The 12,745-nt window shown below is 38.8% G+C and overlaps 1 protein-coding gene across 1 annotated transcript in view; it reads left to right on the forward strand.

The window, feature by feature from the left end:
* LOC113234440 (zinc finger protein 234-like) overlaps positions 1–12,215 on the forward strand; it is a 53,504-nt gene extending 41,289 nt beyond the window's left edge. Inside the window, exons 18-20 of the mRNA XM_026469749.1 lie at positions 6,212–6,350; positions 7,221–7,362; positions 11,530–12,215. Of these exons, the coding sequence (XP_026325534.1) occupies positions 6,212–6,350; positions 7,221–7,362; positions 11,530–12,182 (934 nt within the window). The 3' untranslated portion in view covers positions 12,183–12,215. The remainder of the gene's footprint in view (positions 1–6,211; positions 6,351–7,220; positions 7,363–11,529) is intronic.
* Positions 12,216–12,745: the final 530 nt, after the last annotated feature.

The following is a 12,745-nucleotide window of genomic DNA, read 5'->3' on the forward strand; positions in this document are numbered from 1 at the left end:
CACACACACACACACACACACACACACACACACACACACACACACACACACACATTACATACATTGTTATTAGACATAACTGGTTGACGACTACCACCACCTCAGTATCACCTCAGTCAACCGTGACCATGGGACCTGTAAAGGGTCCGAAACGTTGGTTTGTTTTGAAAAAACAAATATACGCAATTTAAATTCGGAAAAATACTTTCATCTCCTATGTGTAACTGTTATGTATGTTGGTATGTGTGGCTGCGCCCACTACCAGTTCATATTATAATAAATCAGTGCAAAGCTAACCAGCGATCGTTTCACTTGTCAACGCAGCTCCGCTCCTTATATTTAACAGTGGCGACGAACTACCCGCAACAAAAAAAAATGTTGTGCAAGATGGCGAATATTAGTGCTCAGTTCGGGATTTTAAATAGTTTCGATCACAATATACACACGTGGAAAACGTATAAAGGTCGTATTGGGCAATATTTCGTAGCAAATAATTTTAATGAATCGACGGATCCTGAGGGCAAGAGAAGAAAGGCGATCCTGCTAAGCGCACTCACAGAGGGTACCTACAAGCTAGCAACGGACCTGACTTTACCCAAGGAAATCGACGACGTGCCCTACGAAGATTTATTAAATCTTTTAGACACTCACTTCACACCAAAGAGCGTCGGGTTTGGTGAGCGTCACAAGTTTTACGCGGCCGCTCAACAAGTGGGTGAAACCCATTCTCAGTGGGCAGCGAGATTACGAGGTCTGACTGCAAAGTGTGGCTTCCTCAATGTCGAAGAGGCGCTGCGCGACAAGTTCATAATGGGCATGCTACCGGGACGAGAAAAAGAAGAGCTGTACGCAAAGGATTTAGCCGGTCTCACGCTAGCCAAGGTCGTGGAGACCGCGGAGAACCATGTCAGGGCACGGAGCGCCGCGACCGCAAGCTCCGCCGCCGGCGGCGCCGGTCTAGCGAGCGCGTCACATGATCAGTTATTCAAGATCTCAAATAACGGGAATCGTGGAAGTGTAGGCAAAGTAAAGTGTAGTGTTTGTGGGTTTACGAATCATAAGTCCTCGGAGTGTAAATTTGCAAATTACGTTTGCAAAAAGTGTCACGTGAAAGGCCATTTGCGTAAAATGTGTTCTAAAGTGAATTACGTAAAGGTGGATTGCGGTGGCCAGGGTGAGGACGACGAAAGCGATGACGGTGAGCTTTATTACATTCGTTCATTTAGGGGTGCACCCATGGTAGAAACAGTTCTAATTAAAAATAGACCGTTTCAATTTGAAATAGACAATGGGTCAACAGTAACTGTAGTGTCGGAGGTCTTGTATAAAACTCATTTTAAAGATGTGCCGTTATCCAATACTATGAAACAGCTGATGACGTACAATGGAAAGAAAATTGAATGTGTAGGTATATTTCGTTTGCCGATAAGTTATGCGGGACAAACTCACGCTATTGTCTTTTATGTAATACGTGACGGAGGTCCGCCTCTTCTGGGTAGGGATTTTATATCAGCGTTTAATTTGCAATTGGTACCGGTGAATTTTTGTGTGGATTCTGTACCACCTGTTGAATTGTTGCAACAACAATATTCAGAGCTGTTTTCTGACAAATTAGGCACTTTTAACAAGTACAAAATTAAGTTGTTGTTGAAAGATAATGCTAAACCGGTTTTCTGCAAGACACGTCCCGTCGCATTCGCTTTGCGCGATAAGGTCAATCACGAAATTGACAGGTTGGTCCGGTTAGGTATTATTGAGCCTGTCGAGCACTCAGAATACGCATCTCCGATAGTCCCAGTTCTTAAAAAGAATGGGTCAGTCAGATTGTGTGCCGATTACTCTAGAACTATAAACAAACAGCTGCAGGTGGAAAAATATCCACTTCCCACAACTAGTGAACTGTTTTCTAAAATACATGGGGGTCAACACTTTAGTAAATTAGATTTATCTATGGCATATAACCAGTTTGTTTTAGATAACGAGTAAAAAAATCTTACTTGCATAAATACAAACCGTGGGTTATATACTTTCTCCCGATTAGTATTTGGGTTAGCCAGCGCACCCTCCATTTTTCAACGCGCAATCGAAGGGGTGCTTTCAGGTCTAGATGGCGTATTATGTCTATTAGATGACATTTTGGTCACTGGTAAGGACTGGAAGGAGCATCTTGAAAGGCTGAATGCTGTGCTGAAGCGGCTGCAGGACGCAGGCCTTACATTACAAAAAGAAAAATGTAGATTTTTTCAGGATAAAGTTCATTATCTTGGCTATATCATTACGAAAGACGGGTTGAAGAAAGCACCGGAAAAAATTAAGGCCATGGTTGAAGCACCAGTTCCGAAAAATGTTAGTGAGTTGCAGTCATTCCTAGGGCTCATAAACTATTATAGGAATTGTGTACGAAATGCATCCGCAATCCTCAGTCCTTTATATGAATTATTGAAAAAGGGTTGTAAATGGGACTGGAATGAAGTTCATGATACGGCATTTCGAGAAATTAAAAAAGTTATGACATCGGAACAGGTTCTTACACATTTCGATTCAAGTGCGACGATCATTTTAACCGTCGACGCTTCTCCTAAGGGGTTGGGAGCTATTCTTTCTCAAATAGGTAAAGACGGTGTAGAACGACCCTTATCTTTCATGTCGCGTACGTTAAATGCGGCGGAAAAGCGATGTGCTCAAATACAGAAAGAGGCAACTGCAATAATTTATGGCGTGTGACGATTCCATCAATATTTGTATGGCAGAAGCGAACCTTTCATATTACGAACGGACCACAAGCCACTTCTGTCCATTTTCGGGCCACATAAGGGCATTCCAGAGATGTCTGCAAATAGATTACAACGAAGTGAAGTGCACGAGTGCGCGTGCACCGAACAATGCAAGTGCTGCGACCTATGTCTGTTTCGTTGTAGACGGCAGCATGCCCGTCACTTTACACAGATTACGCGAAGAAACAAAATCGGACATAGTCTTACGGCTAGTCATTAACTGCATTATGAATGGCTGGCCGCCTAAAGTTGATGATATTCGGTTAAAACCGTATCATTTGTGTAGATCACAACTGTCTTATGAGAATGGATGCGTAATGAGAGGTCACAAGGTCGTCATCCCCGCGAGTTTACACCAGACAATGTTAAAAGAATTACATTCGTCGCATTTAGGTATAGTTAAAACAAAGGGCGAGGCTCGTTCTAGATTTTGGTTTCCAGGAATTGACCAAGCGGTGGAAACCATGATAAGTACGTGTGATGTGTGCATTCAGTTGCGCCCCTCGCCGCCCCGCGCCCCGCTGACTCCGTGGGAGTACCCAGCTCGATCATTTGATAGAATTCACATAGATTTCCTTGGTCCAATTAAAGGTTGCGTATACTTAGTAGCAGTAGACGCACATACTAAGTGGGTAGAGGTATACAATATGAAAACGTCCAAGTCATCAGCGGCAGTGATTTTAAAATTATGTGAATTTATGTCTAAATTCGGTGTTCCTAAAACGATTGTTAGTGATAACGGCACAGCTTTTTGTTCGCGGGAATTTGAGTTGTTTTGTTCAACAAACGGGATTTCGCATATGACGTCACCGGTCTACCACCCGTCGAGCAACGGCCAGGCCGAAAGTTTTGTAAAAATTGTGAAAAGGGGAATAAAGTCGCGTCTTTTGTTGGGTCTCAACGCGGGGGATACGTGGACAAAATTACTGAAATACCTAATGGATTACCGTAACTGTGTTAACACTACCACGGGGCTGTCTCCGGCTCAACTGGTATTCGGTCACAAGTTAAGATCTAGATTAGATTTGATTGATCCAAACTCATCGGCACCCTCGCCACTGCCGTCGCCTGATATAATAAATAACCAACAGTGTACACGAAATAAGGAAGGGAAAACCCGAGTTAAAAAATTAAAGAAAAACGACATTGTACTGTACAAAAAATTTATGAATAAAACAAATTATACGTGGTGTAAAGGAATCGTACAGAGAAAATTAGGAAATGTTCTATGTTTAGTGAAAGATATCGATAGTTCGGAAATGTATCAAAGACAAAAAATGTATCAATTAATGTTGTACAAAGGGACTAGTAACAATTATTGGGACTCGGTACATAGTTCAAATGTAAACTTACCTGTTGCGTCACCGCCGCCGCAGTTGCCGCCGCCACAGTCGCCTCCGCCGCCGCCGCCGCCGTCTTCGCCGCTGTTGTCTCTGACACCGCTGTCCTCGTTGGAACCATTATCGCTGTCTCCCGAATCACCGGAACCCCAGGTTGAACTCCCATCACCGAATATTGCTTCACAGTCAGCCAGTGGAAGGAGAGCCGAACTGTATGTGCCGAGCGATTCTCCAAGGTCGGGGGAGGACGAATATGCGAGCGGAAGTCTACAGAGGGACGATGGGATGCTAGCTGATTCCGTCTGCGCTACTGCGAGACAATCGAATTCCGACGATGAGTTCTACGAAGCGGAAGCCGAAGTCGACACCCGGGACAAGCCACAGGGTCCCGGAGTTGTACCAAAAAGATTGTTACGCCCACGTCCCATTGTGTCTTATAAAAAGCACTTTTAATATTTGTATTAATTTAGGTTATTATAATAGAGGGAGGAATGTTATGTATGTAGGTATGTGTGGCTGCGCCCACTACCAGTTCATATTATAATAAATCAGTGCAAAGCTAACCAGCGATCGTTTCACTTGTCAACGCAGCTCCGCTCCTTATATTAAAACAGTAACAATCGCGAAAACCTAAGAACTCGATACATACATTGTTGTTTTCTATTTTAAATACCATTCTATCTTATTTAACTAATCCACTGATTTGTTGTAAATTCTCAGTTTTAAGCTTAGGAAAGTTGCAAGGCTTTCCCAACACAAGCATACATCTGCCTAATGGGAGAACTGATCTACCATTGTTGAACCAAATTGAGAAATAAATAAATTTAATTTCAAAAAACCTTGATGCACGTTTTTGATGATTCAACATACGCGACTACATTTTTTTTATTATACCAAGTGACGGGACAAACAAGTCATGCGCCTGCTGGTAAGCGACACGCCTGTCCATAACAGTTGTAGTGACACTCAGAGCTTTAAATCACAAAAATCTGACAGGCCACACAGAGACATAATTTAACAAGTCCCATGTGCCTGTACTTTCACCAGCACCCTTATCTTTCAAAACCGGAACGCAGTGTTGCTCATTGCTTGGCGGCAGAAATAGGTGCCAGTATTTCCCTGGACGATCTCAGTAGCAGTAGAATACCTTGTGAAATAGTTCCTGTGCTCCGTCGCGGGGCGCAGTGCAGTGTGTTAATCGCCTAATAACACAAATAAAAATTGTTTGACATGTCTCATTAATATTATTTAAAATTGATGTATTGTATAAAGTATGTTACCATTTCTAATTAAGAATAATGCAATGTAATAATGTGATATTAGTTATTTTTGGTACAAGTGCGGAAAGTTAATCATTAATCCCGAGTCTCGAGGCTTCTTGGGTCGAGCGAGAGTCGAGACTCGAGACAAGTGAAAATGACTAATTCGCACGTATATCAAACAACGTTTTTTAATACATTTTCGAAAAAACTACATTGAAAGTAAAATAAAACAGTATTTAATAAAAAAACTCATTTTTTGGCCGTCTTTTTTCAATATGGTAACCGTTGCCAGTATTCAGCCACGTTAAAGTTACTATTTTATTGGCGAGACGCGCAGCGGTCTCGCGTAATACTCATCTACGGTCATTGTTAATACTGAATCAGCCATCTTTATGGAAAATATTTAGGTATTTTTAAATGTAACCCATTGTTTTATAAAACACCTATGCAATTTAAACAAATAAGATGTTTGTAAGTAAATTATAAGTTTTAATGACCAATGACTTACGTCACAAAGCACATAAATATTAAGCAAATATACAACTTCTTTAGTTCTAAGACTTGAAACAACAGTAAATAAAAAAAAATGGGAAAGTAAAAAGCACTAGTGAGTACGAAAAATCCAACTTTCGGCACGATTTGTAGTACGAAAAATACCACGTGTTGAGCAACTGTATTAAAAAATAGTTTAATAGTTGATATTATATTATATTGTATTGTAATATTTTTATATAATTAAATAGTGTGATTTATGAATTTAGCCCTCAGACGATGCTGTGCCCATCTTAATTTTGTAATGTGATATTGAAATACCCAGCCCTGTTTATTGTAACAGGTACTGCCCAGAAATATTCAGCGAGCACACGTCGGCCGTGAGTCACATACTTACCAACCACACGCACAAGCCGTACCTCTGCGCTATCTGCCCGATGCGTTGTAATTACCGTTGCGAATTACGCGACCATATACTCAAGGTGGGTGGTAAACTTAACCTCTTAAGGCCCCGTGTACAGTCGGTGTTCTAAGATACCCCCTAGCCGAGCTTTTGGTTTGAGAGCCTTTTTCTTTTATCTTTTGTGAAATTACTCCGTTAAGAGCCTATGCACATGGTGTATTTTAAACGTGCCGACGACGCGCTCTAGTGAATCGATTCAAACGCCCGAAAACATTGCTTTGCAAGTAAGAAGCTTTATATACTCCACTGGAGTTTACACATAGAATTTCATGTAGTTGCTTCATTCAAAAACTATCTGAAACTAACAAACAACACTAAAATTAAAACTATCTTTTATTAGACGACATTAGGCTCTAAGCGTGTTATAGTTATTAATACAAAGATCGAACACTTGAGAAAAAATTCCTTCGATCAGGCTGGATTCGAACCAACATCTTCCAGCAAACCGTGCCAGATGCTGTGCTAACTAAGCCATGGAACGAACTAGCGGACCTTGCGTATTTATCTATACCTTTGTTTTTGGTTTTTAACGACTTGTATAGCCGTAGCGCCATCTGTGAATATTCTATGAAAGTATTTCGTCATCTAGTTAGGTACCTTTACAGCTACCAAACTAGAATACTAATATATATAATACTAATATAGAATATTAGTATTATATATATTAGTATACACTAGAATACTAATATAGAATACTATAAATATATATAATATAATATATAATACTATAAACTAGAATACTAATATAGAATACTAAACTAAGAAATGCTAACGTCGCGTGTTATACCCATTTCAGTCAATTCAAAACTTTAAATCGCTCCCCTGTAAACTTGGCAATTTCGACATACGATACTTTACGTATTAATTTTATTTAACTGACTGTCCCCAGGTACACGCTCCTGTAATGCCGTACTATTGCAATTCTTGCAAACGCGGTTTTTCCCATCTGGATTATCTCAACGACCATTCCGTTAAGATACACGGTGTCAAAATCAAAAATCCCTCTGTGTACCTTCCTCGCAGGAAACCACGTGAGTATATTTTCTGGTTTTAGTCCAATCTGACCGCTCAAGATAGTCGGCACCTCAGGTAGAGGTGGAGTAGGGTCCAATATTTCCGCTTATTTTTACTAATAGATAAAATTTTTACGCTGAGTTTCGATGCAGTGACAGCCAAGCAATAATCTGTGTCATGAGGCGGTCACATTACCTTATGCCCAGACATGATATTTCCTGGCTATGGCCACGCCATGTGTACTGTCACATTATCTTACGAAGGTAAAGATGGTCACGATTTCTCCGCTAACCACAGCGGATTCCTAAGGCGGGTACTACCATCATCATATCAACCGTAAGACGTCCACTGCTGAACATAGGCCTCTCCAAAGATTGCGAGACTAGCCGGTCGAACGCGACGTGCATCCATCTATTACCCGCCACCCTTACCAGGGGCCTTACCATGAACTCTTATTACAGTTCAATATAGGTTCGTAACGACAAAAAAAAACGGGATGGTGATATACACTTCATATAGCGTTGTCTCACAACAATTCATTTTAGGTCCTAAACTGAATCAAACTCAAACTCAAAATAATCTTTATTTCATAGGTAAGCATTATTACACTTGAAAACGTCACAATGGTTAAACTCTACCGCTCATTCGTAAGGCAGATTCCCCTGAGAAGAATGAGCAAGAAACTCTAGGGGTTGCTCTTTGTAAATAGCATTTACAATATTTTTTTATTTTTATTTGAAACATCATCGAATCGTAATAAGAGTTCATGGCAAGGCCCCAGGCCGTCCGTCCATCTAGTAGGGGAGTACTGAACGCCTTCCGGATCCAGCAGGTCGATACAGAACTTTACGATAACTCTGTTGTTGTATGATTTCTTTTAATTTTATTCCATAACCATACCGAACGTCAAAATGTCCCGTACGATTACTCGTACTTCTCGAATGTTCTGAATAGGTCGGATAGCGCCCTTCGATTCGAGAACGATATCCAATCGAAAGATTTGGTTAAGATATCGAAGAGTGGCTGTTCACGAATGAAGATTCATTTCTATAAATAGCGCCTAACTTTAATTTAGGAGCAATTACTTTAATGGTTGATTTTGCTATTACTCCCACTCAAGGCGTTTTTCTTTTAATATACTTTGAGTAGTGTCGTAGTGAGAACCTATTTTTATTATCTCCAGTGTCAAGTTCTGTATAGTGGCGAACTAGAGGATATTTCAATAAAACTTAGCAAATAGACGTAATTCCACGTACATTTGAGGTCGGTTTTTTTTCGTACTGAGATTATTATAATATCAAGTGACGGGACGAACAAGTCGTGCGCCTGATGGTAAGCTACACGCCTGTTCATAACAGTTGCAATGCCAAAGCTTTAAATCGCAAAGATCTGAGGGGCACTGCCACTGCGCCCGTCACCCTGTGACGTAAGTTGATAAGTCCCATGTGCCTGTAATTTCACAAGCACCCTTACCGTTCAAACCCGGAAAACAGTAAAGCTGACATTACTGTTTGGTGGCAGAAAAAGGTGACAGTACTTCCCTGGACGAACTTAATGCGAAATAAATACGAATGTTATGTACAGACAGCAACATAACTTATACAGGTTCTCTACAAATTGTGCAGGTTTTGTCACGATTGTTGTTAAATATTCACAGATTATTTCGTACAAAAACTTATTCACTATAGTTTGTTTCAGTCCACTCTACATGAACGGTTCTATAGGAACAACTTGAAACCAATTCGTCATTCTAATTCGATTGAGACTCCATTGCAATTGTGACAATATTTCTTAATCTGCAATTTTATTTGATTCTGAATTTCAATTTTAAAATATAAAAAAAGCAATGATATTATACTTGAAAAAACTATCGCTTGTGACGTGTGTCAGAAGTAGTTCCAACGGCATCCTGAAGATGGTTGCAGACAGGTTTGATTGTCCAATCCCAATGTACTCGGTTAGGCAAATCAAATCTGTTTTTATGTATATTAAATAAATAGTTTTTGTGTTGTCATGATGTAAAGAATAGAATAAAGATAACGCACACATAATAACGCACACATTTAACATGCACTAGGGAAACCCTGTGTCGCGGGTGCCATCGACATACACATGAACAACCACAAATTACACCCAAACTCACGAGAGAAATAAATGTAGGCTATACAAATATTTTTCCCGACCCGGAAATCGAACCCGGGGACCTCTGCGTGGCAGTCCGTTAACCGTTCGGCCACGGAGGCAGTTAAATACATTTATTGCAAGTTATAAATACATTTATTGCAACTATTTGCAACGCCACAACACATAGACCTAAAAAAGAAATTATTAATATTTACAGACACAAAATGAGATAGAATGAATTCTATTTATTTTATTTATTTATTTAAACACTTTATTGTACCACAAAGTAAATTACAAATTTTCAGAAACAATTTAAATATTTGTGTACAAAGGCGAGCTTCTCCCATAAAGAGATTTCCTCCAACTAACCTTTGAAAATCTGAGAGGAAAGTTGGTTTTTGGGGTGGCACTAAAAATAGATAAATAAAGAAATGGAATATACTATACTCAAATCATTGATACTCAATAATTAAACACATAAATTTATTATATCAAATGAACATACGAATACATATATATTACGTAATGCTGATACATTAATACATACAAAATCTATAATAAAATCAATGCATAAAATAAAACTATAAATAAATATATCAAATGTAAATAAATATTTCATAAGCATATTTCTAACATGTGGAGTCTAAGCAATCCCAAAACTTCAAAAGAGCACCCTTGAAAACCTGAACCGAAGGCGACTATCTGACCTCGACCGGGAGAAGGTTCCACACACGGGCATGCTATTTCGTTTTGTTTCTCTTTTTCATCCTGTCCTTATATTGTGGGGTCGGCACAACATGTATTCTCTTCTCTCCTCTGTCAGCCGTCATTTCCATACTCACACCTTTCTTATCTATGTCAACTTTCACACAATCCATCCATCGTTCCTTTGGTCTTCCTTTCCCCTTATATCCCTTACATATCGACTCATCCGAAGAACAGAATCCGATGGGATTATACAGCGAAAAGAGGATAAATACATAATCTCGTTATTCAAACTAAGATCTGTGTATAGGTGTTTTCAGAATGTTTACATCTTATTTCGTTTCGGAATTGTAAAATGGAACAACGATCTATCTGATGTCCACAGCGAAAAACAAAGAGCGAAATATACAAGGTCCTGTGGATAGGCTGTCTTGGACATAGGTCCTTGTTCTACGGATGAGTCGAAGATCTAAAATAGAAAGAATGAAAAGACAAAATAAAAATACAAAATTAAATACTAACCTACTTTAAGTGAAAATGTTACCAACAATTTATAGGAGTTAATGCCTGAAATAAAGAATTTCTATTCTATAATCTAGTCGCAATGACAGTTTAGTGTCAATAGAGTGTTAATGGAGTGGCACTAATGGGCATTAATTCAATCAATTACTAACAATCGATGTTGCCTTACTGAAACTACCATGTAAATTACTATTCACGAAAAGCTGGAGTGCATAAAAAAGTTTAGATTAGTGTTTAAATGTTAATATCAGTTAAAGGCAGTACATTATATTGAGTAATTGCTTAAGAATTTTAACCAAACAAGCCCCCTTAGTATGCCGCCTCGATAAAACTATTATATCCATATTTAGCTGTCAAATTCGAGTTCAGAATTTTAAAATTTTAGCGAAGATGTCGAGCACCGTGACGTCACATTTTTATGTCATCGCGAGTGTCGGCGGTCCAATGACTGCAAAAGATTAACACAGTGCCAAACATGGCTGCAAGGTCACAGCTGATTTTAAAACATTTGCGCAGTAATTTTATCAACGTAAAAATTGAGCGCGACAAACGAGATGAAAAGACATTTTTTGTTTCATGGTTTTCGCGGCGATGATTAAACGATAAAGATAGCTTTATATGCAATTTCATATCGTAGTCCTTGTTCTTAGAAATGTATAACAATAGTTCATTACCAAATAAGCAAACTTAGATTTATCAATTGAATTAAATATTGTCACGGAGAGGTTTATCACACATATTCTGTCATGCTACTGCTACAGTTGGCTTGCGTGCATTTTATCTCGAATGAATTATACACTCCCTTTTAGACGTTTAATAAAAAATTGTTTCAGGGCGAGTTGTGCTGTACCCACACATGAAGATAGATTGCACATTAATTGATAACGAATACTTGGCAAAAGCTGAAATTGAAATTTGCGATTATTTGGATGAAAATGAAAAAAAAGTGGACAATTATTTGGATTATGTCGTCTTCAATAATATTGACGACGCAGTTATTCTTAAAGCAAATAAAAAAATGTCATATCCCTATAATAACGATAAAAAGAGGAAAAAGAAAAATACTGTTCGTAGCGAGAATACTAAAATAATAAGAAAAATCACTAAATTACCTATTACGTCTGAAATTGATGTGCCTAATATTTTGAACGAAAGCAACTGTAACTCTGACGGTAGACAGGAACCTAGACAAATGGAGGATCATTTAGCTGTTGAAGTTTTGAAGAATATTGTAGACAACCAAGAAATAATTGATGATGCTAAAGAAGGCAAAGATGAAACTTCAATACAGGAATCGATTAGAGACGAAGAAATAATAGCAGGATACGAAGATATTGTGGATACAAAGAATATAAGCGAAAACAGTATGGAATTTGAGACGGTTGAAGAAAGTATCGTAAATCATGAAGTAATTGAAATGGACGGCTGTGAATATATTATGATAGGTGACACGCTTTATACAATCGAAGTAGATAATGATAACTGATATTGAAACTATTTTTTTTTTATTGAAGTTCACGATGTTTTTATCACCGAAAGTGATATTATATTTTTATGTGAAATAACTTCACTAGTTTTTTTCTTAACACAAAGATCGAGGTAAGGATGCACATCACGATTCGATTTTTATGAAGATCGATTGAAGTGTATATGATCTATCGATTCATTGCAATGCGATTTTTAAGCAAACCGATTCAACATTAAGGCGAATAGATCGTATTCATGATTTAAATAACAGTCATTCTGAACCTCGATCTTATTTTATATTGATCTGCAAGAAAAGTAGTTTGCCAACATCTAAGTACAATAAGTCTAGTGCCTTGTGGGTCCAATTTAACAACGCTCTTAGAGGCTGCCTCGACACTGTACTGCCTCAGGGATGTTCGCGGTGTCTAGAATTGGTAGTTTTCAAGCAGTCGTTTGCAAGTGGCATCTATTGGCCAGAGTGAAAAGCAGCACCAGTCTTAAGGTGGTAGCAGAGAGGATGCAGCCCAATCCTTAAGTATAGGATGTCCATCCTTGTTCATGAAAATGAACACTTTGCTTTCT

The sequence above is a fragment of the Hyposmocoma kahamanoa genome, unplaced genomic scaffold, assembly GCF_003589595.1.
Source record: "Hyposmocoma kahamanoa isolate Upper Pololo Valley unplaced genomic scaffold, ASM358959v1 84, whole genome shotgun sequence".
In the NCBI taxonomy this organism is placed as follows: Eukaryota; Metazoa; Arthropoda; class Insecta; order Lepidoptera; family Cosmopterigidae; genus Hyposmocoma; species Hyposmocoma kahamanoa.